Raw genomic sequence first — 26,306 nt, forward strand, 5'->3', positions numbered from 1 at the left:
TAGGTAGTGTTTGAAGTTTGTAAAGCAGCCTGGAGAGGATCGTCATTTTAATGATGGACGCACGCCCAAACCAGGAAATGGTGGATTTATCCCATTTTGGAGATCATGACGTATATTCTGTAATTTCGTTTGGAAGTTTCTGCTGTAAAGCTCTGCTAGATCAGTAGGAAGGTGGATACCCAGATAGGTTATGGCTCCGTTTTCCATTAAAAAGGAAAATTAAGTTGACAATGCTTGGCCAGTGTCGTGGGTAGGGATACATTCAACGCGAATGATTTGGAGTAATTGATTTTTAGGGTGGACATTAGTTTGAAATGCTCCAAAATTTGCAGGAGATTGGGTAAGGACGTAAGTGGTGAAGAAAGAAACAATAGTACGTCATCCGCAAAGGCCACAGTCTTAAATCCTTATGCCTTTAACATCTGGGTTGGCTCGAATGCAACAGAGAAGGGGTTCTAGTGTAAGTATGTACAGTAAGGGAGAGAGGGGGCATCCCTGTCTAGTTCCAGTATGGATGGAGAAGGCATTCGACAGATGGCCATTAACCTTTACCTTAGCTTTAGAGTTAGCATATAATGAAAAGATGAAGGCCCGCATGCAGGACCTAAGCCCCAGCAAGGTCAAGACTGCTTCCATATAGTCCCAGGCCACTCTGTTGAATGCCTTCTCCACGTCCATTGCCAGGGCGAGTTGCCAAAATTTTGGCAAAGAGTTTAACGTCCACATTAAGCAGAGAGATTGGACGATAACTGGCTACATTAGGAAGGGTCCTTCCCTTCCTTGGGAATTACAGATATAAGCTCAGATAGAAGTCTATCTGAGCTACAAGAGTCGGTGGAGAGTGAATTAAATGCTTTTAGCAAGCTCGGCGCTAGGACGTTTTATAATACAGGGCCGTAAAACCATCTGGGCCTGGACTCTTGCCTGGTTTTATGGTTTTAAGTGCCTATAGGAATTCTTCCAAGGTCAAGGGAGCTTCTAAAGCCAGGGAGTCATCAGATGACAGAGCTGCAGGGCTGTGTTGACTTCTGAAATCTCAAATTAATTCCTGGCGTTTCGAGAATTCAACAGGATTTGTGTCTCCTGGGCGTAAGTTATATAGTTTGCTGTAGAAGCAATAAAACTGCTGTGCTATGTCCTCATTTTTAGTGTGTATCCTACCCGTGGAGTCTACAATGCGATGGACTGTGGAAGCCAGTTTACGCTGCTGAGTAGCTCTAGCCAATAGCCCACCCAGTTTATTACCCTGCTCAAAGAAGAGTTTTTGGGATAGGACATTGCCCCTGTGCGCCCTTATGAAAAGTTCTTCTAGTAAGAGTGTTTCCGCCAGTTCTTGTGATGTTTTGAGTGCTAATGTGCGTTTGTGCTGAGCCTCTAAGGTACGTATTGTGGTGGACAGCGCTAGTATTAGTGCTTGACACAAGGCCGAAAGTAACTGGCCTCTAATAACACATTTATGGGCCTCCCATTGTGTCATGGGAGAGACATGCGGCGTATTATTGCGACTAAAGAATGGAGTGGAGGTGACCATATCGGGTAATTGTAGGGCAATTGTGGCGGGGTGGTGTTTAGACAGCGTCATGTTTTCGATCGATGCACTGTGAAGATAAGGTAAGTCTGCTTGTGTAATAAATAGGTAGTCCAGTCTTGAGTACTTGTTGTGCGGAGATGAGAAAAAGGTATCGTCTTTGTCTTGGGGGTAAAGGGTACTCCAGGAGTCCTGTAATGCTAGGGATGCAAGCTGGAGCTTGATTTGGCGAAGGGCAGAGTAGGGGAGAGAGGAGGTGCCAGTGGAGGTATCCAGCAAGAGGTACGTTGAGGTCACCCCCCACAGGAAAATAAATCTTCCCTCCGGGTCTATTAGTTGGTCTTCAATGTCTAAAGTTATCCCTTTAGACAGTAGGATGGATACTTCCTTAGTCTTATAGTTAGGGCAGATGGCATGGTAAGCTTTGGGAAAGAAATTATTATGGAAGCGTGGGGCAGAGCCCGATTTAAAGTGCGTTTCTTGAATGAAAAGGATTTGTGCTCTAAGTCGGTGTGCTTCTGCTAGGATGCTTTTTAAGGATGTTTAGTCCTTTAGCATTCAAAAAATATACTTTAAGAGAGAGGGGTCTGAGCATGTCGAATTAAGCAACATAGTAGGTGTTGAGGCGTAAGTACACCGGGATGAGCTTATTAGTGGACTACCCAAGCCTGTATGTGCTGGAGAGGGCAGTGGGGGAGGAGGGGAAGGGAGGAAAAGAAGAAAAGAGAAGAAGGGCAAAAGAGAAAGAGACAAGGAAGGGGGAGGAGAGAAAAAAAGGGGGAAAAACCCCTTATAGAGAGCGAGGAGTGAGACCTCAAAGAGAAACTTCCGGAGGTGGAGACAGGCCTGCTCTTCCACCTAAATAGACCAGGAAAGGGTAATATTGGGAAAAGGGGATGGGGACCCGGAGATTTTCAAAGGGGAACCAGCCACTCTGAGGTGGGATAGAAGTCTAACACCGGATTATTAGATAGCATCGACAAACCACGGCTAACATACCAGAAAAAAAAGTGACATACAGAACAGCATCAACAAACATGAGCCATGAAGGTCAGGAGGGAGTTCTCTCAAGTTAGTAAAGGTTTAATTCCTAGTCCACTCCCATTAAGCCCCAAAGCTAAAGATATACTCTATAAAGGAGATTCGGAAGTTTGGACTGTTGGAAGATTAGTTTCCCTCTAGCTCTCTTCAGCCGAGAGGTAGGTGCCCTCGAGCACTGGCTTTCACATCAGTAAGCTGGGTTGTGGCCGTGATACCCTCGCAACTGTCCGAAGTTCAGCTCACTTACATCCATAGTTAACGAACATTACTGTCAGACTTTCACGTACCTGACTGACGAGCCCGATACAGCAGGGGAAGGTCTCCCTTACATATCTGATTCCCGGCCCCTGATAGTATAAACAGAAGGCACGGGAGCACAGAGTGGTATGAGAGCCTGGCGGGTGACTTGCAGCAATAATGCCCAGGATCCCGGTGCAAGCAGACTGGAAGTTCGTGGTCAGCACAGGCAGCAGATGCAGAGCAGGATAGGCAGGTCCAGTCACAGGCAGAGTTGGTAGCAGGCGGTCAGCACGGTACAGGGGAGCAGGCAGATTCAGTGTCCAGGTCACAGGCAGGGTTTGGCAACAGGCGGGCAGCGTAGTACAAGGGAGCAGGCAGATTGAAGGTCAAAGGCAGACGGGGGTCAGGTGCAGGCAGATAGCAGAGAGTAATCCAATAGACAAGGAGATCAAACGTTCAGACAGGTAAACAGGGAAGCACAGGTACTGGGAGCTGCAGATCGGACAGCACCGAGCAAAGTGCTCCAGCAGTTTAAATAGGGCGATTGATGCCAAACGCAGTGTGCGCGCACACGCACACCCGCACACGGTGTGCACGGGCGCGTGTCCACGCGCGCCGGCGCGCACCGGCGTACCCCAGGGCACCCAGTACTGGATCTATTTCGGGAGCTTCCCTGACAATTACAATGTACAAACAGCCTAGCCTACCCGTCCGGTTGCCTCCATGGAGGAGTTGTTAGCAGAGATGTCAATGTCCACAGGAGTATGAGGAGTAAATTGTACCTCTGGCAATTCAGTCCCCCGGGAAGAGGGGCGGGCAGCCAGAATAGCCCGCCCTGAGATCCTGTAGGGCCCACCTCCATAACGGGAGTAGAATCAGGCCCTGAGTAGAACAGTGACATCTCCACCAGCAACTTTACTGTATTGTCGGTCCATCAGGGGGACCCTCCTTCTTGTCCACTGAATCGTGTGGTCCATGATTTGCCATGAGTCACATGAAGCGGGCTATATTTTCCCCAGTTAGCATGTGCGCAATATTACCTCTATGATGACAGACCTATTCAAAGCTACAAAAGGCACCAGCACTGCGAAAAATTAAAAAATTAAGTATCATACAACAGTAGTGATGGCCAGGGCTAGGGACAATCAGACAAGGCAAATTCAAGAAATGGTTACCAATGTGGAGAAGCACTTTGGTGACCTGTGCCAAATCTATGCTGGTTACGTGCGTAAAACTGCCAGATTGCGGGACAGGGCAGATCTCCTGGTGAGAGAGGTCCATGCGTATGCGGACACTGAAATACCAAACCTTAAACGTGGGTTGAAGTGCTTTGCTGATGAACTTGCCAAACTTCAGGATTATCGCCAAGCAAAGGTTGAAAGACTTGAAGCCAAAGTGGTTGAACCATTGAAAAGCTATGGTTCCATTATTAAGCTTAAAAGGGAGGACCTTAAAGTGACGCTAACTGCTCGGAATAGAGAAGCAAAGCAAATGTCTCAGCTGGAGAAAACTCGCCAGAGAAATCCATCAGATCGGCAAATCATTTCACAGGCTGAGACAGAGCTACAAAGAGCCACGATGAATGCTGCACGCATAAGCTGCCAACTTGAGGAAACGATTGATAATTTTGAAAAGCAAAAAATTAAAGACCTAAAGAAAATATTTGGAGAAATTGTCACCGTCGAAATGGTGTTCCATGCGAAAGCTCTGGAGGTACTGACTGCTGCCTTTCATCATATTGAAGATATTGATGAGGAGGAGGATTTACAGGTTTTCAGAAGTTCTCTGCACCCACCAGATTTTCAGTCTCGACTTGACATTGTACGTGCTAATTCAAAAACGGGATCCAAGAAACAAACGTCCTCTTCGTTCACGCTCACAACAATCCTCTGAAGATGACCCGTGGGGTCGAAACGCGTCAGTTCATATACACGATTCATGTATCAATTTCATCCTTAATATTTGAATACTGTACTGTCATGTCAGTGATGCCGTTTTTATCTTTTGCACCACAGCTCATGTTTTGATTGACTGTGCTTACAACCTCTTTTGATACTTTGTTACCATTAAAAATCTCATTTATGTAACTTTATGCAGTACCTTTTTTGCTGCCTAGAAAACCCCTCACGGGAGACAATCCCTTATTCTTATAATACTATCCGGGGTGTGCAGCCATTTCTTTTCTCCTATGAGTGTCTTTCCATTTCAATTACAGACTGTATCTCTTGGTGGCTCACCTTCCCGTCCTCTAGGCCTAAGGGCCCTGTGACATCTTTCTATCTCTATGGGCACATCTGGGGGCCTGCCAAGGAGTGTATTACATATTGCTAAGTCGCCTGACAGGTCGCCCCAGTGTGAATCGCCACTTATCGTTTTTAACAAACTAAGTTTTTTACTTTTTTTTCAAAGAATAAGAAAAGAAACAAAAAAAAAATACAAAGAGCCTGTGAAGACAACAGGAGTAGGTAACAATGCCTTCACAAGTTATGGTGGAAGAATTAATAAACATTGAGGGAAATAGTGAGCAGTACAACCAATGAATTAGAAAGTTTTAACAGAAACAATTCAGTATTGTCCGTGGTAATTTTTTATTTGCACTTACATATAGTATTTCAAGACAAGCTTTTGGGGTATGTCCCCTTCTTCAAGGTCCAAGAAGTACTAAATTAACAAAGGTTCCAGAAAAATGTTAAAAAAGCATACACTTTATTACCAAAAGTATTGGGACACCTGCCTTTACACTCACATGAATTTTAATGACATCCCAATCTTAGTCCGTAGGGTTCAATATTGAGTTGGCCCACCCTGTGCAGCTACAACAGCTTCAACTCTTCTGGGAGGCTATCCACAAGGTTTAGGAGTGTGTCTATTGAAATGTTTGACCATTCTTCCAGAAGCGCATTTGTGAGGTCAGGCACTGATTTTCGAGAAAAGGCCTGGCTCGCAGTCTTCGATAGTGTTCTATCAGGTTAAGGTCAGGACTCTGCAGGCCAGTCAAGTTCCTCCACCCCAAACTCACTCATCCATGTCTTTATGGATCTTGCTTTGTGCACCAGTGAGCAGTCATGTTGGAACAGGAAGGGGCCATCCCCAAACTGTCCCCACAAAGTTGGGAGCATGAAATTGTCCCAAATGTCTCTGTAAGCTGACGCCTTAAGAGTTCCCTTCACTGGAACTAAGGGGCCAAGCCCAACCCCTGAAAAACAACCCCACACCATAATCCCCCCTCCACCTAATGATTTGGACTGGCCTACGTTCACACCTGAGCAGAGTATATTCCTTGTGATTTTGAAGCATTTTTTTCTAGGAGTTTTTGAGCAAATAAAAAAAAAATGGACAAAAATGCACATATACAGGTGCCCTTTTTGAAATATCCGGGACCAAAAAGGCCTGAAAAAAGTTCATGTAATTTCTTGAGCATGGAGCTACTGAGTGTACAAGCCTGAACAAGGATAATCAGAAAGAATGAAATTGTGCATGTTGAACGCATGGGGACTGCTATAGGTGAAAAATAAAATAACAATCTGTTGCTCTGCTGTGATAAAATCTTGCATATACAATGTGGAAAAATTATAAATAATGCCGCACTAATATAAAATTGAGAAACTACCGTAATAAATATATACACAAAATAGTAATGATACACATACATGGGAATCACTCCCAGAATAGTGACTGGCAATCCTGTGCGGCGGTGAAACGGAATTCCCAGTGCTGCACAAGATTAAAGTCCAGTGATGTGAAACAAACAACAACTGCTACAATCAAACAAAACTCTTCCACTTGAGTGCCAATTTTATAGTCCACACAATGTGATCCTATCAATGGGAGTGAATTCCTCCAAACGCTATTATCCTTCACCACAAAAAACTAAAAATGATGTGAAATCTTATTGGTGATTGAATCCCCAATCTTCGGTGCTGCAAATCCAAACTCTTCTCCAGTGCACCGCCATGCAGTGAATATAGGGTGGACTCGTACCTGTTTCATAGACCTGTACAATAGGTCTAGGAACACTTTTATCCCCAACTTTGTGGTGGTCAGGTGTAAAAGCCGTCCAGGGATGATCTAAGGTTTCTGTGGACAGAGCTCAACACCACTGATGTTCCCTGATGAAGTCACGTGACGATACGTGTAGGTAGGAGCCAGGTGATGTCACGGACCAGGATCGAGGAGTAGCGACAGGTGCAGTTCTGACACACGCTGGATGTTTTTATCTGGATGCATTGTAACAAGATATTACCTAGTGAGTGTTATTTTAATGTGTGAATAAAGTGACTGACATTTACATACACTATGGCAGTCTGTAAATGGTGTTTAGCTCTGTCCACAGAAACCCTCAAAATATTACAGCCTACGCTAGCGAGGAGCAGAGGGAGAGGAGACAGCTGAGGTTTATCTTAAAGGGAATGTCCTTTGAGCATCCCTGGATGGCTTATACACCTGGCCACCCCGAAGTTGGCGATAAAAGCATTCCTAGACCTATTGTACAGGTCTATGACAAGTAAGAGTCCACCCTATATTCACTGCATGGTGGTGCACTGGGGCGTAATTCTATGTATGGCTATGGTGTGTTAAAAATATCTTATTATTAATATTGATATTAATTAACAACTTTGTGTAAAAAATACATTTTTATTTTCTTTCATGCATTTTCCAAAAAACTGTGGCAAAAAATTTCAATTTAAAACACTCACTTCTTGAGCTCAAACCATATGATGGGATCAGGAAATTAGATGCGTAATTTATGTTTCTTGAAAGCCCAAAGATGCTCCTTGGATTTAGGGCCTCTCTATGCATCTAGGCCGTCATGTCCAAAGTCTGGCCCGCGGGCCAGTCGCAGCCCGCGTCCAGGTTTCGGACAGCCCGCCTGGTAATTTTGACATATATATCTTCTGTGGCCCCAAACTAATCCCCAAGCCGCCGGGGGCCACAAAAGATAGATATGCTGGCTGCCTTGGAGGGGGCGGGACGAGTGCCGTGCATACAGGAGAGGAGTATTTCCTGTTTACCCAGCGTCCTGTGTAAAAGGAAGTCCCGTCTCCTGCACTGCCATTGGACAACTGTTCTGTCCATCATAGGAGGCGGAACTTTCAATTAAAGAGGCCGCCGATAAAAACAGGAGTTTCTGCTGTATGTCTGTTGGCGCTCGTCCTGCCCCCTCCCTGTCTCCTCCAAGGCAATACAGTGGGTGCTGCATTCATGGCAATACGGTGGGTGCTGCATTCATGGCAATGGAGTTGGTGCTGCATTCATGGCAATACGGTGGGTGCTGCATTCATGGCAATGGAGTTGGTGCTGCATTCATGGCAATACGGTGGGTGCTGCATTCATGGCAATGGAGTTGGTGCTGCATTCATGGCAATAGAGTGGGGGCTGCATTCATGGCAATGGAGTGGAGGCTGCATTCATGGCAATGGGGTGGGGGCTGCATTCATGGTAATGGAGTTGGTTGCTGCAATTATGGCAATACGGTGGGTGCTGCATTCATGGCAATACGGTGGGTGCTGCATTCATGGCAATGGAGTGGGTGCTGCATTCGTGCCAATGAAGTGGGTGCTGCATTCATGGCAATACGGTGGGTGCTGCATTCATGGCAATACGGTGGGTGCTGAATTCATGGCACTTGTGAGGCTGCAGATGGGGACTGATTAGGCTGCATTGATGGGCACTGACCCTTATTTTGCTTCACAGTTCTTTATTTAAAACGTAAGATTTTTTTCCTGAAACTTACTTTTTAAAGGTAAGGTGCGTGTTATAAGACGATAAATATGGTATATCCAAATAACACGCCCAAGCTCATCTATTCACCACACACAGCACAAAGGCAAGAGAATTCTTGTTGGGCAGCGTATTAGTGCTCGGACGAACACACTTAGACCGAATTTTAATGGTTAAAGAATGTCAGGCAAAATGGTCAGCCCTCAAGCATGTTTACTTCATCAAATCTGGCCCTCTTTGAAAAAAGTTTGGACACCCCTGATCTAGGCTGTGAAAAAGTCTCACACGTGGTATGCCCAAACTCTGGGGGCATAGAAAAATGTGTTTTGGGGTGTAATTGTAAGCATGTCTATGCTGTGTGTGAGGAATAACTTCTTAAAATGACAGCTTTATGGGAAAAAATATTTAATTTCTTGATTTTTCAAAAAATTGTGACAAAAAAATTACAACTTAAAAAAACTTACCCTGCCAGTTACTAACTACCTTACACTGTCTATTTTCCAAAAGGGAATTTGAGAGGTATTTTACTGTCTTGCCATTTAACTACTTCAGCCCCGGTGGATTTTACCCCCTTCCTGACCAGAGCACTTTTTGCGATTCGGCACTGCGCCGCTTTAACTGACAATTGCGCGGTCGTGCGACGTTGCACCCAAACAAAATTGACGTCCTTTTTTCCCACAAATAGAGATTTCTTTTGGTGGTATTTGATCACTTCTGTGGTTTTTTTTTTTTGCGTTATAAACAAAAAAAGAGAGACAATTTTGAAAAAAACGCAATATTTTTTACTTTTTGCCATAATAAATATCCCCCAAAAATATTTAAAAAAACAATTTTTTTCCTCAGTTTAGGCCGATATGTATTGTTCTACATATTTTTGGTTAAAAAGAAAAATCGCAATAAGCGTATGTTGATTGGTTTGCGCAAAATTTATAGCGTCTACAAAATAGGGGATAGTTTTATGGCATTTTTATTTTAAATTTTTTTTATTAGTAATGGCAGCGATGTGCATTTTTTTTCGGGACTGCGACATTATGGCGGACACATCGGACATTTTTGACACTTGTCATTTATACAGCGATCGATGCTATAAAAATGCATTGATTACTGTGTAAATGACACTGGCAGTGAAGGGGTTAACCACTAGGGGGCAGTGAAGGAGTTAAGTGTGTCCTAGGGAGTGATTCTAACTGTTAGGGGGCTGGACTTCAACACACAGGACAGTGATCACAGCTCTTGATGGGAGAGAGCTGTGATCACTGTCCTGTCACTAGGCAGAACGGGAAAATGCTTTGTTTACAAAAGCATCTCCCCGTTCTTTCTCTCCATGACGCGATCGGTGGACATCGAGTCCGCAGGACCCGCGGTCACGGAGACGACGGCGGGCACGCGCCGCCAGCCATGGGTGCGCGCCTGTGACAACGCTTCTTAAAGGGGACGTACCTGTACGGCCTTTTGCCTACCAGTGCCATTCTGCCAATGTACATCGGCGTGCGCTGGTCGGCAAGCGGTTAAGAGCCTCAAGAATTGAGGCAAGCCGTCAGTACATCAGGATTGATCAATTTTCAAATGTTTACCATAGTTTGTAGACTCTATAACTTTCACCCAGACTAAATAATATACACCAATTTGGATTATTTTTACCAAAGAAATGTAGCAGAATACATCTTGGTCTAAATGTATGAAGAAATATTAGTTATTTGCTAAATTTTACACCAAAATCTAAGAAAAACACGTTTTTCAAAATTTTTAATCTTTTTTCCTTTATATAGCAAAAAAAAAAAAAAGATTCAATACCACCTAAGGAAAGCTCTATCTGTTTCAAATAAATAATATAAAATCCATTTGGGTACAGTGTTGCATGACTGAGTAATTGTCATTCAAAATGTGACAGTGCTGAAAACTTAAAAATGACCTTGTCAGGAAAAGGGGGGGGGGGACGGTCTGGTTTTGAGGTGGTAAAAGTGTTAGTTCATCTTTATATAAAAAAACTAACACTGTACATCCTCCCCAAAGTAACTTTTTTGCTATAGTATCATAGATATCACAATGACAACCTTGTGCTTTATTAGCAGGGGTCTCAAACTGGCGGCCCTCCAGCTGTTGCGAAACTACAATTCCCATGAGGCATTGCATGGCTGACAGTTGCAAGCATGAATGCCTCAGGCAGAGGTATGATGGGACTTGTAGTTTCGCAACAGCTGGAGGGCCTCCAGTTTGAGACCCCTGATTAAAAGTGTCCAGTTTTAGCATCTGGGAGAAACAGTAAAGTGTCATCAGCAATGTCGATTTTACTCACAGACTGCTTGTAGGCAGCTGCCTACATGGAGGATTGCTGTAGCTAGAGAACATGGGCTCCCCTGGCAAGGGAAGGGTTAAGCTTCATGTCCACCGGTTGCCCAGGCTTTTTGGGTTCTGCCCAAAACACTGTCAGCCTATAAATTAGGGGAAAGGCTGGGCTTGGGAAGGAGCAGAACCACATAAGAAGAGAAGAAGGTCCAGTCTAGAGGAAGATGTAACCTGGAGCCATCCCTGACTACCACCCTAAAAGAATCCACCTACAAAGACTTTGCCAAATATGGACTACTACCTGTAAAATTACACCTAGGCAGCTGAGAACTAGTTAGTTAGGAGCAGAAATGTTGATGAACAGTATTTATGAGACTGTGATTCTTGTGCTATAAGTTTGTGATGCCACGAGAACTTCAGACAAAGCGGAATTCCATCCGTTTTTAGTTTATTAAAAGTCAGCAGCTACAAAAAGCATAGCTGTTGACTTTTAATAAACTGAAACTTACCTGGCCCATGGTCCAACGATGCGGCAGTCCAGAGGCTCGCTCCTCTCCCCCTCCTCTCCTTGGCGCCGTAATAGTAACTGTGTGCTCTGCTATTGGCCAGCCAATCTTCTGGGACCTGTGTTGTGTCCCAGAAGATCGCTGGCAGGGAGGGGCCGCCTAGGGCGAGAGGAGGAGTTGCCTAGCAGCCAAAAAGAGGAAGGAGGAAGTGGAATAGGAAGTCCCACTAAAAATAAGGTACACACCCCAAAAAAAAAAAAAATGACAAGCCAAATGTGGCATGTCAGGGGGCGAGGAGTGCTTAAAGTGGAAGTTCCACTTTTGGGTGGAACTCCGCTTTAAACTTTGATAACTGTCCTAAGCCTGGTCTGAAGTTATTCAAAGGGATTCATGGTGGCACATGACATATCTAAAGAACCGGGGCGAAAAAGCACACACGGGTTTCAGGAGCAATGTTGCCAACCTCGCAAAGTGAAATTTACTGACAGGATGCCAAAAATTTACTGACATCAACATTTTATTTTTTTTTTTACTGGCATAAATAACGAAATGTATTGACAGAGCCAAATTTTTAACTGTCACTTCAAATAAGTCCATAAAATGGCTGTTTTCAGTGGAAAACAGTACAGATAGAAACATTTAAGCTACAAACGTGTAGATAGTGCTGTTGACAATGTGTTTAAGGCATAACAAAAGTAGAAAAACAATTCTCCATTTACATGAAGGTCAGGTTAATATAACCCAGCAGTTTTGTCACCTGTGTCCAACTGGAGAGGTATACCTTCAATTTCAGGTCCAATGCCAAATAGCCACCAACACAGAAAGTGAGAGGAAATCTCAGGTAGCCACCAAGATCAATAGAAAAAAGGGTCTCCTTAAAGTGGGGTTCCACCCAAAAAAAAAACTACATGAAAAAAAAATACAAAAAAACATTTGGATATATATTTTTTTTTTTACTCACCTCTAAATGCCTGTTGCTAGGGGGTCCCTCATAGTCTGCCTCTTTCAGTGCCTGGGCTGGTGACATCACTTCCGTCTCGGCACAGGAAGGGCTCAGCTCTGCTCCCTCCCTCCTGTCAATCATCTGGGACCCATTACAGGTCCCGGGTGACTGAGCGGCCAATCACGGCGCGCGGCGCCACTCGCGAATGCGCAGTGGGTGCCAGGCTGTGAAGCCACAGCCCGGCGCCCACAGTTGCAATGCCGGCGCCGCTGAACGGAGGGGGAGACGAGCGGGGCTTCGACCCCCCGCATCGCTGGACACAGGGAAAGGTAAGCGTCCAATTAAAAGTCAGCAGCTGCAGTATTTTAGCTGCTGACTTTTGTTATTTATTTATTTTTTTTGACTGGCCCTCCTGTTTAATTTCTGTTCTGGATTTCGTGATAATGGTAAACAGGGCAAATAGAGGGCGAATCTCCCCATCTGGGACACAGAGGCATCAATAAGCAAGTGATATTGCAGTTACCAAACAGACAGTAATGCATTGTTAAAATAATAATATATTTTGTTTAAACCACCTTGCAGCAGTGTTCAGTGGAACAGATGTCCCCATGTGCAGGTTTTCCCTCACCGCCTGTTCCACTAAGAGTGGTCGTAACCCTAACCAATATTTTCATAAACCAAACTGTAATGTTATGTGTGTACAAGTTTAAAAAAAGAAAGAAGAAAAATAATGTTGCTTTTCTGTGTTGCCCACTTGCGTTATGCAGTAGGCTGCAAAGACAAAATGTGTGTGTGCTGTATTGGTGTGAAAGATAAAACACTTACTGTTAGATGAGCTGGTTGTCTAACCTGGTGGTGGTGGTGGTGGTGGTGGTGTCTGTAGAGCCATACAGCTGGTTTCTCAAAACACTGTAGTTCTTTCTGGGGAAAAAACAAGACAATTAATCAGACTGATGTGACCTCAGTCCCCAGACTTCCAGTCCCCACCTCAAGTTTCCTTCAGCACATAAACAAAGCAGACATTCACAAAACATTAAATTTTCTCAAAATATAAAAAGGTGCCAACCCTATGTGGACTCGTGTAACAGCTGGCCCTTTAGGTGTGAATCACACTAATACATCAAACAAAAAGTACAAAGTAGGCATTAATTAAACTACGTACATCCTAAAATTGGCATGTGATAGGTAAACAAGATTACACCCACTGTAATGCCCCGTACACACGGTCGGATTTTCCGATGGACAATGTCCGATCGGAGCATGTTGTCGGAAATTCCGACCGTGTGTGGGCACCATCGGACATTTTCCATCGGATCTTCCAACACACAAAGTTGGACAGCAGGAGATAAAATTTTCCGACAACAAAATCCGATCGCGTCAATTCCGACCGTGTGTGGCCTGCTCCGACGCACAAAGTGCCACGCATGCTCAGAAGAAATTCCGACACGGGACAGCTCGTTCTGGTAAACTTAGCGTTCGCAATGGATACAGCACTTTCGTCACGCTGCAATATAAAAAATGGTTTAATACAGCGCACTCTCTTCTTCTTTATAATGTGACAAGAATGAAGTAGTTTTGCTGCTCATATTCACACACACTTCTCACAAAGTTTTATTTGTGTTTTTTTAGTGGGATTCCCTGAATATATTGTTATTAGTTGTCACATCTGACAGTTTTATATTTTTTATGTTTTTTTTTTTTGATTTTAAGCCTTTTTTTTTCTTTAATGTTTGGATTTTTTCCAAGGCTGATCTTTGTTCAATGTTATTTTTATTTTTACTCCAGAATATTTTTGTGTGTGTTTTGTGTGTCAAGTTACCCCAACACCATTGATATCTTTTATTATTTAATCTCAAGGAGATTGTTTGTTGTTGGTGACCCTTGTTCATTTCACATTGTATATTAGAAATGTACCTGAATCCTCACAAACCAACTGTCATTTTTGAAGTAAAACACATAGGAGAGTATAATTCAAAACAAAAATCCTTTATTAAGGGATCAGAACCAAACAAAGAGGAAGGCAACACTGGATCAACAGGAGAAATTAGCGAAGCCTTGGTCCCCCACGGCAGACATCAATTCTTCAACATCAAAATTGGTGGCCTGAGGAGTCCATATGTAAGGGAGGGCAGTCTGGTCTGGGATTCACAGAGACTCGGATAGCAGCAGATGACATCTGTGTCCGCAGGCTGTGGTACCACAAGAGGCTGCATCTTTTGGCCGACCAGACTGGATCCAGGGCAATCACTCTCTGGTCTTCCTTTCACACTTCCTTACGGGCTGTAGCTGTGCAGTTGGAGATGTGGCAGGAGGAGGAGTAGGACCTGGAGGAGGAGGAGGAGGAGGACTGGGAGGACCTGAAGGAGGACTGGGAGGACCTGGAGGAGAGGGAGGAGGAGGACCTGCAGGAGGAGGAGGAGGAGGACCATCCCAAAGCTGTGTGTGAGGTGTAATTTGGCCCCTCACACCTTTCTCCAGAGCCTCTGATATGAGGGCCTGACACATGGCTTTTTGGCCCTCCTCCATCCTCTGCATTTTATAGGCTATGAATGCAGCAATGTTCTCCTGCCTGGTGTGTGGTGCTCCCAGGACCTCTGTAGCCCTCCAAAAGAATCTGATAGCCGCCTCCTCTAGGGCACTCGTCCTACTGCCACTTTCTGTTTTCAGGGGGGGTGGAGGGACCTTGATATCAGCCAGCCGGCTCGGCCCGGCCACCTCCTGGCTGAGACTTCCCTGTGTATGAAAAAGGGACATGGTTTTAGTTTTTGCATCATCAATCACAATCCTAAATTAGTACTCCCAACTAACATCTAGGTAACATCATTGATTGGACAAGCAGAAATATTTAGAGGAATGCTATACCTGGCTCAATCTGGGCTCCTCCACATATGGCCTGGAAGGCCCAGGTTGGGCGTCAGAAGCCTCAGCCGGGGGGGAAGGAAGCGTGGAAGGAAGACTGGAGAGGGATGACCTGGGTTCAGTCTGGCCTGCCAGAAAGTGCAGCCTGTCGTAGTACAACATCCTGGGGACATGTGTCATCTGCTGCTCCGGATCTCTGTGAATCCAGGACTTTCTTGCGCTCCCTTAGATATGTGCTCCTCAGGCCACCAATGAAAATCTTTAAAGAAGTGATGTCTGCCGTGGGGATCACCTGCTTCACAATTTCACACAATTGTTCCAGTGCTGCCTTCCTCTTTGCTTGGTTCTTGAAATGGGGGTGGGTAATCTCCCACAGACAGGGCAGCTCACTTAGCATATCAATGAATAGTGACATGAAGTCAGTATCTCTCATTAAGATATCCATGTTCACTGCAAGACACAACACAAGACAAAGCCTAATGCCAGACCAAACTCTCCTAATCTTGTTACAATATAGGCCTCAATCTAGAAGCAGTATAGGCCCAAGTTTGTCTTTTACCTTTGTTCTTACGATCGGCACGTCCAATGCTCCTTCCTCCGCTCACAGATCGTACGTAATACGCACGCGTGTTACGCTTTATACACACTGCGCATGCATGTAACTCCGCCCGCCCCTGACGTTCCTTCTAGTCTATTCCCCGCCCCTTTTCGTTCGGCGCAGTGGGGGAAGAGCATGATGGAGGAGTTACAACAGGTGCGTGATAATTCTAACAACGAGGAGGAGGAGGAGGAAAGCCCGGATCCAGGCACGTCCCGATCCAGAAGGAGACATTTTAAGGCCACAAATATGTCGTTTGGGGAGATGTTGGAGATGGTAGACATCATGAAGAAGTCCGACTATGACGGAAAATATGGGCCTTACCCAAACCCCAACATCAGAAAGGCCAAAATCATTGGTAAAGTGGTCCGGAGTCTGGAGAGGAATTTCGGGGTACGAAGATCTAAAGATCAGCTCAGGAAGCGGTGGTCGGACCTGAAGTTGAGAGAGCCAGAGCAGTACCGAAACATCCGTAGAGTGCTGCAAAAAAGTAAGTAGTTGTGCTGTGTTCATATTCTTTCTGTCTTTATTCCGTTCGTTCTGCTCCATATGCTTTTAGTAATTGTAACGTTTAAAAAGGTCAACTTTAATGTTCATGGGCCCATTATTCGTTCGTATCAAACATTTTTCTTTCAGCCTCTAGAACACCATTGTTTAGGCCATATGCATTTTCCCACATTTTTTTTGGGCCTACTTGGATGCCAAATATTTGTTTGTGTAGATGGGTTTGTTACTAGAATGAAATGCCAACTAGATTGTGTGTAAGGAGAGGACACTGAGCAGCTGTTTTCACATCTGGACACTGGAGCACTAGTGTGGGACACAAGAACACCATTTTTATTAGGGGGGCACACAGGTGCTCCAGTGTATACTATAGGGGGGGCTACATCTGTGAAGCTTGTACCAAACAGGTAAAGTATTGCAGCTTGACAAAGGGCAATAAAAAATATACATCTTGGAACTCGGCTAAAATAGACAATTGTACCCCACTTCCAAGCAATGTTTCCTATTTCTAGTTCTGTCATCAAATATCTGTGTGCTAATTATACCATTTTTGTTTTACATAGGGGAGAAAAGACTCGGAGGACACCCCTCATACCAGGAGACCAGAGACCCCCCCCCCCTGGAAGAAGGGGAAATACCAACCCAAGAAGCTGAGCAGGAGGAAGAAGAAGATGTGGTGGAGATTGGCACCACAACAGGTGAGTGTCTGCAACCACAGGCTCAGGTAAAAGAGATGGATGTTGGCAGATTTTTGAGACCTGTTTTTTTTGTTCTTTATCTCTTTTTAGGTGATCGGGATCCAGAACGCTTTACATCTGAAAGTGCCCAGATACTGATCGGGGAGATCATGGGGTGTAATCTCCAATTGCAAAACATCCAGCAAAAAATCAGTGATGTTATTAAAAAAAATAATAACATCATTGATGTTTTGGGGCGAATTTAAACCCCACAAAATCAACTGTTTTATCTTACTAACATTTTTACAATGTTTAGAAAAGCCAAATTTGGAGGATGCACACAGTGTGCCAACATGTGCTATCTGCCATCACGGGAGATCAATGTACGCGTTTTGGGGGTGCAACCCCTTACTCAATTATAAAGTAGCGTTGAGGAAGGGCTTGCTCCCCCAAAACACGTCCCTTGATCCCCCCTGATGGCAGATAGCACATGTTGACATTCGTAAATTGGTGTGCATCTTCCAAATTTGGCTTTTCCAGGGGTGATTTCCCCCCATCTGAACGCTATATCAAACCCAGTTCCTAAATACTGATGTCTGATATAGCCTTCAGGTTTTACCTAATGTGAACTTTGTAAGTTCAAGTTTTTTGGCTTTCTTGTTGGTTTTACACAGGCCTGTTTTATCTGAAATGGATATTTCGATTTTTGATAATGCCCCCCCCCAAAAATTGTTATACAACAAACATGTTGTTTTGTTTTAAAAACCTTTGGTAAATGCACATGTGATTGTGCAGGTATAAAAAAGTGCCTTACTCAAGAATGTGTGGATTATTGTCTCAACACTACAACACTTTTGGGGTGATGTAATAGCTGTTTTATGCAAAAATGGGGGTTATTTCCTAAGGGCAAATACACTTTGCACTACAAGTGCAGGTTCAGTGCAGTTGCAAGTGCACTTGTAGTGAAATGTGTTTTTGCATTTAGGAAGTACCAGCCAACACTATTCTTTATAAGGTTACCCAATCACGACATTTTCTGCACTCAACACATTTCTGTCAGGGTCAGCTCAAACAAACACAAGCAGTAAATGTCCACCAAGAATTGCTTTTGGTTGTTTTTTATTTGAAAAAGGTGTCACAGATTGTCTGGCATATTGATAGCCCCCCTACCCGCAAAGAACTCCAGGTATCGTAACCGGACATCACGGGCACTCAGGGAGGGCAAGCCAGGACGGCCGCTTTCAAGCGCCGTCATTGTTGATGTATTTGGTATTCCGGCCTCAGGCCCAACTGAGCCAGCATAGTTGGCTGAATGTTTTCTTAAAAAATTATGGAGAACACAGCACGCCAGTATAATATGGTTCAGTTTATACTCTTATATGGATGGGTGTCAGAAATAGTCGGAACTGGCTGGCCAGGATTCCAAATGTGTTCTCCACCACTCTTTGGGCTCTGGCCAGCCGATAATTAAAAACCCTCTGTTCCGGGGTGAGGGTCCTCATCGGGAATGGCCGCATCAGGTGGTCCCCCAGCGCAAACGCTTCATCAGCAACGAACACAAATGGGAGACCTTCAACATTGTCCTCTGGAGGTGGCAAGTCCAAGCTGCCATTCTGGAGACGCCTGTAGAACTCCGTCTGGGCGATCACTCCACCATCGGACATCCGGCCATTCTTCCCCACGTCCACATACAAGAAGTCGTAATTAGCCGACACCACCGCCAACATCACTATACTATTAAACCCCTTGTAATTATAATAGTACGACCCCGAGTTGGGTGGTGGGACGATGTGGACGTGTTTCCCATCAATTGCCCCTCCGCAATTAGGAAAGTCCCACCGCTGGGCAAAGTGGGAGGCCACAGTCTGCCATTCCTGTGGCGTGGAAGGAAACTGTTGAGGAAAAAACAATAAACATTACTATTTTTTCACAGAAACATGGCAAGCAGATTAGACACAAACATTATGGGTCAACCTCCAGATAGCATTTATTAAGGGGAATTTTACAACAACAAAGTATAAGGTACACCTATCATATTCCCCCTCCCCCCCCTCTCATGGGCCATTTCTAACATTATAGGGGGGGGGGGACTCTTGGACAGGTAACCCTCTTCACTTCATTGAGAGATGAATGCCTAAATACAGGGTATTACTTGGAACAGCCCCTCCTTAGTTACACTATTGGCAGCCCACTGGACAGGTAAGAAGTGTCATAATACAAAGATATAAATACACACTGTACACATTTGAGCACATTTGGACATTCTGCTATTACCTATCAAGATCATAATAGGATACAAGAACTTTAAACAGTACCATTGGAAAGTATACAGGCAGGCCCTTGCACTACATGCTTTGGGGAATTCATCCATAAATCTGAGCACTAAAGAGGTGGGTATAGTGTGTATGGGTTTGGCAAAGTCAGCAGATAGATGATTGAGGATAGAGAATTGGGATCAGCTGACTTAGCAGTTGGGGGAGGGAGGGTTACAAAAAATTTGGGGACACCACAAAAAAAAGCCTCTGGCCCTCTGCCTGAATTTAAATCAAAAATAACATTTCCAAACATTTTAGGGGGTGTTTGGGGTAAAGCACTACTATCGAGCAGATAAAATACATTGTTAAGTGACTACATGAGGTGAATATAGGCCAGGAGACACCATGCTGGGGAGGTTATTGAAGGGCAAATATGTATGAAGGACCTAAAATAATAATTATATAAAAATTCAGCATGCATGAGAACAAAGGGGACATTCACAGCATATTACAATCATGGTAATTAGGGAATGAGGAAAGAAATACAATATATTATCAAACATTCAATACAATAAAATGTGATATAAAAGGATAAAAATCTTACCTTCATATACTCCTTCTGCAGGACCTGTACGATGGCAGAACAGGTCTCTGGGATAATGATCCCCAGAGCCTGGGGGGAGATGCCTGTCGAGAACTTCAAGTCCTGCAGACTTCTCCCTGTGGCCAAATACCGCAAGGTAGCGACCAACCTCTGCTCCGGAGTGATGGCTTGCCTCATGCAGGTATCCTGCCTGCTGATATAGGGGGTCAGCGAAGCCAACAAACGGTGAAACACGGGGTCCGTCATCCTGAGAAAGTTCCTGAAATCATCAGGATTATTCTCACGGATCTCACGGAGCAAAGGCATGTGACAGAACTGGTCACGCTGAAGCAACCAATTCTTGGTCCATGAACTCCTCCCCACCCTGTTCATGGACTGGACTTGTGTCAAGGTCAGGACCCCAACACCAAGCCCCCACACAGCACGAACTCTACGAGGAGTACGCATCCGAAACATGGCTAGAAAACGGTCGGCTGCTCAGAACGAAGTAACAGAACGCACTGAAGAACAGCAAGGCCTGTGAAGAGCGACCTGAAAAACAGCAACGAGCAGGCAAGATCACACAGAAAACTCCGGTACGAACTGACTGCACGCACTGAAGAGCAGATACAAACCCACAAGCACAAACTGAACGTCAGAAAACGATCTGAAAGCCACGAGTCTGAAAAAGCGCGAATCGTCTCTCACCAAACTTTTACTAACACGAGATTAGCAAAAGGAGCCCAAAGGGTGCCGCGCTTGGTTCTGAACCGGCCTTTTCTAGTCTCGTCGTACGTGGTGTACGTCACCGCGTTCTTGGCGATCGGAAATTCCGACAACTTTGTGCGACCGTGTGTAGGAAAAACAAGATTGAGCCAACATCAGTCGGAGAAAATCCTAGGATCTTGTTGTCGGAATGTCCGAACAAAGTCCGACCGTGTGTACGGGGCATTATAGTCACTATTGTGCAATAACAAAAACAGAAAACGCAAAACAAAATGCAGTAAAAATTGCACACAAAAAAATCGCACAAAAAAAATTCCAGAAAGATGCTGTGAAAAAAACTTTTTTCGTTAAATGCCAATGTGCTATCAGTGATAACTTAATACATATACATTCAAAATTAAAATAATGTGATAATTACTATTGTGCAATGAAAAAAACAAAAAACGCACACACAAAAAAAATCCCACAAAAAATCCCACGAAGATGCTGTGAAAAAATTTCAATTATTAATACCATTGTTCCATCAGTGATAACTTTGTGCATATACATATCAAAAAAAGAAAATTCCTTATTCGACTGTCATCATTTCCAAGTCCTTGCACTTTATGATTTATGATATGATCCCAAGGGAAAAAACTTTTTATCATAATTTTTTGGGGAAAATTAAGAAATAAAAAAAAAGTGTTCACAAATGTATTTATTTTTTTTGTACATACTCTCACCAGTGCAGTAAAGCGTAATTTTATAATGGGTGTGGCAGTGATCAGGGAATTTTTTTTTTAACTTTTTTTCTATTACATTTTTTCTTTTTTTACAATTTTTTTAACACACTGTGACCAGAGCAAAATAATGTTACCATAATAACATTGTACTACTCTGGAGAAGTGATCAGAATTTATTTTTTTATTTTACATATTATGATTGCTTATAGCAATGAATTTCATCTTTCCTGACAGACTCCATGGCAGCCTACGTATGGGTTAATCCCGCCTCTCATACCTCATAGGACCCCACTCCCATAAATCTTTGCTCCTAGTCAGAGACCGTGTTCCTTTTTTGTCCTCCTCCTAGGACCAAGGTGTATTTCTTACCTTATGAAGCTTATTGATCCAGTCCTGGTGGTTTTGCACGCGTTTGATGGTGATGGCGGTGTCTTGCTGATGTTCAGCTTCCCCAGCTATTAGCAGGGCGGACACGGGTGGTTTATTACAATGCCTTGAAGACCTTACTAACCAGCCATTGGCTGGAAAGCGGCAACATGGCCAAACGTCCCAGCTATTAGCGGGAGGCCTCCTTTTACAACTACCCCAGTCGTGCAGTGAGCGCTCACATAGTTCCCAGTCCCAGGACGGATCTCGTCTGTGCCATGGTGGTAACGTATGCCCTTCTGTTTTCTATACATGGCAGCCTGTTTTTGTGTGTCGTTTTGCCCCCGTAGCTCCGGTTGTTTATTTGGCCATGGCGGCTGGGACGCATCTGCGTTCCAGTCCGCCGCTTCCCGCTCCAAGTGCGCAGCTGCAAAGTCTCGATTGAGATCGAGGCTTGGTTCTCACCTGCGCGGTCCGGGCGAGATGGCAGCGGTAGCGCATGCGCACAAGCGCCGTGGAGCGGCGTCGGTCACAGCGTAGGAACGCTGTGGACGCGATGACGTCATCATCAGGCGGCAGATTCAAATAGCTGTCAGAAACAGCTGTTATTTGGGTTGCTCTCACCGCTCAGGCAGCAGGCTTCCCTGTGTTCATTCCTCTGGCATCCAAGGTAGGGTTTTTTTGTGCTATTTCGTAACTGGGCTTTTATTTAAAAAAAAAAACAAAAAAAAAATGTTATTTATTTGTTTTTTTATTAAATTGTTTCAGTCTCTTGATTCTGTTGCCATGGATCTGTCACCGCCCCCTAGTGGCCAACCCTTGCACCGCAGGTAGGATGAAAGTATTTTTATTTTTCATTCTGCCTGTATTGTTTGGGGTATTATTTAGGAGCATGGTATTCTTTCTTTCTTTCAGCCCTTCTAGGTCTGAACCTCAGTTATCGGCACACAAAGAGAAAGACCAGTCTAGGTCACAACATCACCAGTCCACGTCAAGTTCTAGACGTACTAGGTCGTCCTCCAGACACCGCAAAGAGGGGTCAAGATCTAGATCCAGACATCATTCTCCCCGCCATTCCAGCCGCTCTGAGAAAAAAGCTTGCTGGGGATGTAAAACTCAAGTCCCAGAGGGTAAATCCCTTTGTGAGTTATGTTATTCTAGAGCTACGAAGGAAAGAGGAGCTGGGGACCAGCAAGTAGAAGCTCTGGTCAGGAAAGTGGTCCAAGAATCTCTTAACAAAACGGATTTTGACCGGGCAGTAATTCCTCCTTCTGTTATAGCTCCAGTTGTTGAAGAAACTGAACCCGAAGTTTCGGGTCAATCTCAACATAGTCTCTCTTTGAGTGGTTCCTCGGACAGTGAGGCAGAGATGAATGAGCCTGGTGCAGGTTTTGACTTCTCCCTGGTTCCACAGTTGGTCAGAGCGGTTAAAGACGCATTGAGATGGGAAGAACCAGTAGAGGCTCCCTCTAAGCAGAGGAAATACTTTAAACATCTTAAGAAAGACCACCCAAATTTCCCCTTCCTGGGTGAACTGGGCGAAATTATCTCGGATGAATGGGGTAAAGTTGAAAGGAAAAACTCTTTAATTTCCAAGATAGCAAAGATCTATCCATTCAACAGTGATGAAGTAAAACATCTAGAATCGGCACCCCTTATTGATGCGGCTCTCATGAGGCTGGTGAGACATGTTACGCTCCCTCTAGAGGATACTGCAGCTTTAGGAAGTGTCTGAAGACTTATTCAAGAACTCTCCAGTACATGAGCTGAAGCTGGCATCGGTCTTCCTGGGGGAAGCATCCATTGGCATTATTCGTCTTGTGGCACGTGTCATGCTCTCTTCAGTTACAGCAAAACGCGCCCTGTGGTTACGCCCATGGGTTGCAGACCCTGCCTCTAAACAAGCATGGTGCAGGACTCCATTTGAGGGTTCCTCACTCTTTGGAAATAAACTTGACTCTGCCATTACGCGTGCTACTGGGGGTAAATCAAGGTTCTTACCCCAGGACCGTCGTATCCTAAACCAAAGGAGAACTCAACCTAGGCAAGAGCCAGAGCGCGCTAGAGATGCTCGCCGCTACAGACCTGGCCGTGAGTTTAGAAAAAACTGGAGGAGAGGCCAACCTTCTGGCCAGAAATCCTCAAAGTCAGCCCCATCAGGGGGACAGGAGGCTTCCAAGTCCTTTTGATATGGCGCCTGTCCAGACGGAGCAAGTAGGGGCTCGTTTACTCCGTTATCAGCACGTCTGGGCAGCCTCGATTCAAAACTACTGGACCGTCAAAACGGTCTCCTCAGGTCACACTTGGGTATTCAACAGTCCACCCATACACCAGTTTGTGCCTACGGTCCTTCCACACTCGGAAGAAAAGAAACAAATTCTTCTATCATATACAGATTCACTGATTGCCCAGGGGGCCGCCATTCAAGTTCCATCAGAAGAAAGATTTCTAGGGGTTTATTCCCCCCTTTTCATGGTTCTCAAAAAGAATGGCTCCTGGAGGCCAGTAATTGACTTGACACATCTGAACTCCTTCATCAAGAAGGAAAAATTCAAGATGGAAACTCTGCTGACAATTCGACAAACAATACAACCAGGAGATTGGCTGGTCTCCATAGACCTGAAAGATGCCTACTTTCACGTACCGATTGCAAAAGAATTCCAGAGGTATCTCCGATTTGCAGTAGACCAGAGGCATCTCCAATTTACATGTCTCCCATTCGGGCTCACAACATCGCCTCGAGTGTTTTCAAAGCTCTTATTGGCTGTGGTGGCATTAATCTGGGTCAGAGGTATTCGCTTACACCATTATTTGGACAACCTACTCCTGCTGTCACAAGACAGGGAACAGAGAGATCAAGTCATCTCTACCCTGACAGAGTTGGGTTGGCTGTTAAACAGGCAGAAAAGTCATCTAGTTCCGACACAGGCTTTAATATTCCTCAAGGCCCAATTCAACACGGTGGAGAGCACCATCTCTCTGCCTCTGGAGAAAGTTCCGGTGATTCGGGAGAGAATTCGTCTAGCATTGTCAACATCTCTTCTCAGAGCCTCACAGTGTCTAAAGATAATTGGCACCATGGTAGCCACAGCCCCCATGGTGAGGTGGGCACAATGGAAGATGCGGCCCTTTCAGAAGGTTTCTCCAGCAGTGGGATCCAGGGTCTCGAGACCATCTTGTATGGGTAACCACCTCCATGCGGGAGAGCCTCCCCTGGTGGCTGCAATGGAAGAATTTCCTCAATTGCCATTCCATAGCACCTGTCTCCTGGATCACGGTGACAACAGATGCAAGCAACAGAGGTTGGGGCACTCTCTGCCTGACAGAGGTAGCCCAAGGCAGATGGGACTTCCCATCCCAAGGGATAGTCTCAAATGTCCTGGAGCTTCGAGCTGCCCTTTGAGCTTTTCTCCATCTGATATCAAGAGCCTCAGTCCTCCTGAGGTTAGACAATACGACCGCAGTATCATATATCAAGAGACGGGGGGCACCCGCAGTCTCTCCTTACTGAGGGAGGTAAGCCCGATCATGTCCTGGGCCCAGATGAACTTGACAAATCTATCGGCTGTTTATCTCCCGGGAATTCAGAATGTCCAGGCGGACTTCCTGTCAAGAGTCACCCTGGACAACGAGTGGTCCCTCCACACCAAAGTTTTCAACTGGGTCCTGTCTCTAGGGATGATGCCGGAAGTAGATCTGTTCGCATCCCCTTGCAACTTCAAGCTGGAGAAATATTACACGAGGTGTCGTTGTCCCCAGGCCTTCGGAGTGGATGCCTTGACGGACCAGTGGAGATTCCACAGGGCTTATGCCTTTCCCCCGGTTCCAGTCATTCTTTAATTTCTATCGAGGCTCAGGTGGGAGGATGTCGAAGTAGTGGCAATTGTCCCGTTTTGGCCCAACAGGCCATGGTTTCCTCTCCTGTTTCAGCTCAGTTACCGAGAGCCGGTCCCTCTCCCGTCCAGACCTGATTTCCTGGTGCAGGGAACGTCTATTCACCCATGCCCATCCCATCTCCATCTGATGGCTTGGTGGTTGAGAGGGGAAGGCTGGAAGCACTAGGATGTCCGAGTACAGCTATTGCTACATTGTTGAATGCCAGAAGAGCAGGCACCAACAGAGTGTATCAAAGGATTTGGGCGAAGTTTGCGGACTACGTGGTTTCCGCCAATGGTTCCTGTATTGACCCAAAGATTCAGGACATTCTAGGTTTTCTACAAACTGGCCTGGATCTTTATCGGTTAGTTCCTTGCGGGTCCAGGTTTCTGCAATCTCGGCCTTCACAGGCGTATCATGGGCCAGACACCCTCTTACTAGACAGTTCTTCAGGGGAGCAATAAGGCTTAGGCCTCAGAGAAAACCAAGATTTTCCAAATGGGATCTTCCTCTTGTCTTGGATCCCTTCTCAGGAAAGGAAATACGACATATGGATCAATCGTCAATTAAAGAGCTTTCTCTCAAAGTGGTCTTTCTAGTGGCCATAACATCGGCCAAGAGAGTGTCCGAAATTGGTTCCTTAGGATGCAAAGAACCATTCCTCACCTTCTTCCCAAATCGAGTGGTCTTGATTCCCATGTTAGGTTCAAATCCAAAAGTAACAACTGTCTTCCATGAGAATCAGGAGATTGTTCTTCCTACATTCAGGTCTGCTGAGGACTCTAATGTTCACCCTAGATGTTGGGGAGGTTCTAAAACAATACTTAGAAGCCACAGCTTCCTTTCGCCAGTCTGATCATCTGTTTGTTCTCTTT

At 45.0% G+C, this 26,306-nt stretch overlaps 1 protein-coding gene across 1 annotated transcript; it reads left to right on the forward strand.

Annotated features, from left to right (window-relative positions):
• The first annotated feature begins 1,593 nt into the window (after positions 1-1,593).
• LOC141113340 (CBY1-interacting BAR domain-containing protein 1-A-like) lies at positions 1,594-4,702 on the forward strand. Its single transcript, XM_073606401.1, has 2 exons — positions 1,594-1,611; positions 3,917-4,702. The coding sequence occupies exons 1-2, from the start codon at positions 1,594-1,596 to the stop codon at positions 4,700-4,702; spliced, it is 804 nt and encodes a 267-aa protein (XP_073462502.1).
• The last annotated feature ends 21,604 nt before the right edge of the window (positions 4,703-26,306 follow it).

This window comes from Aquarana catesbeiana, linkage group LG12, assembly GCF_042186555.1.
Source record: "Aquarana catesbeiana isolate 2022-GZ linkage group LG12, ASM4218655v1, whole genome shotgun sequence".
NCBI lineage: Eukaryota > Metazoa > Chordata > Amphibia > Anura > Ranidae > Aquarana > Aquarana catesbeiana.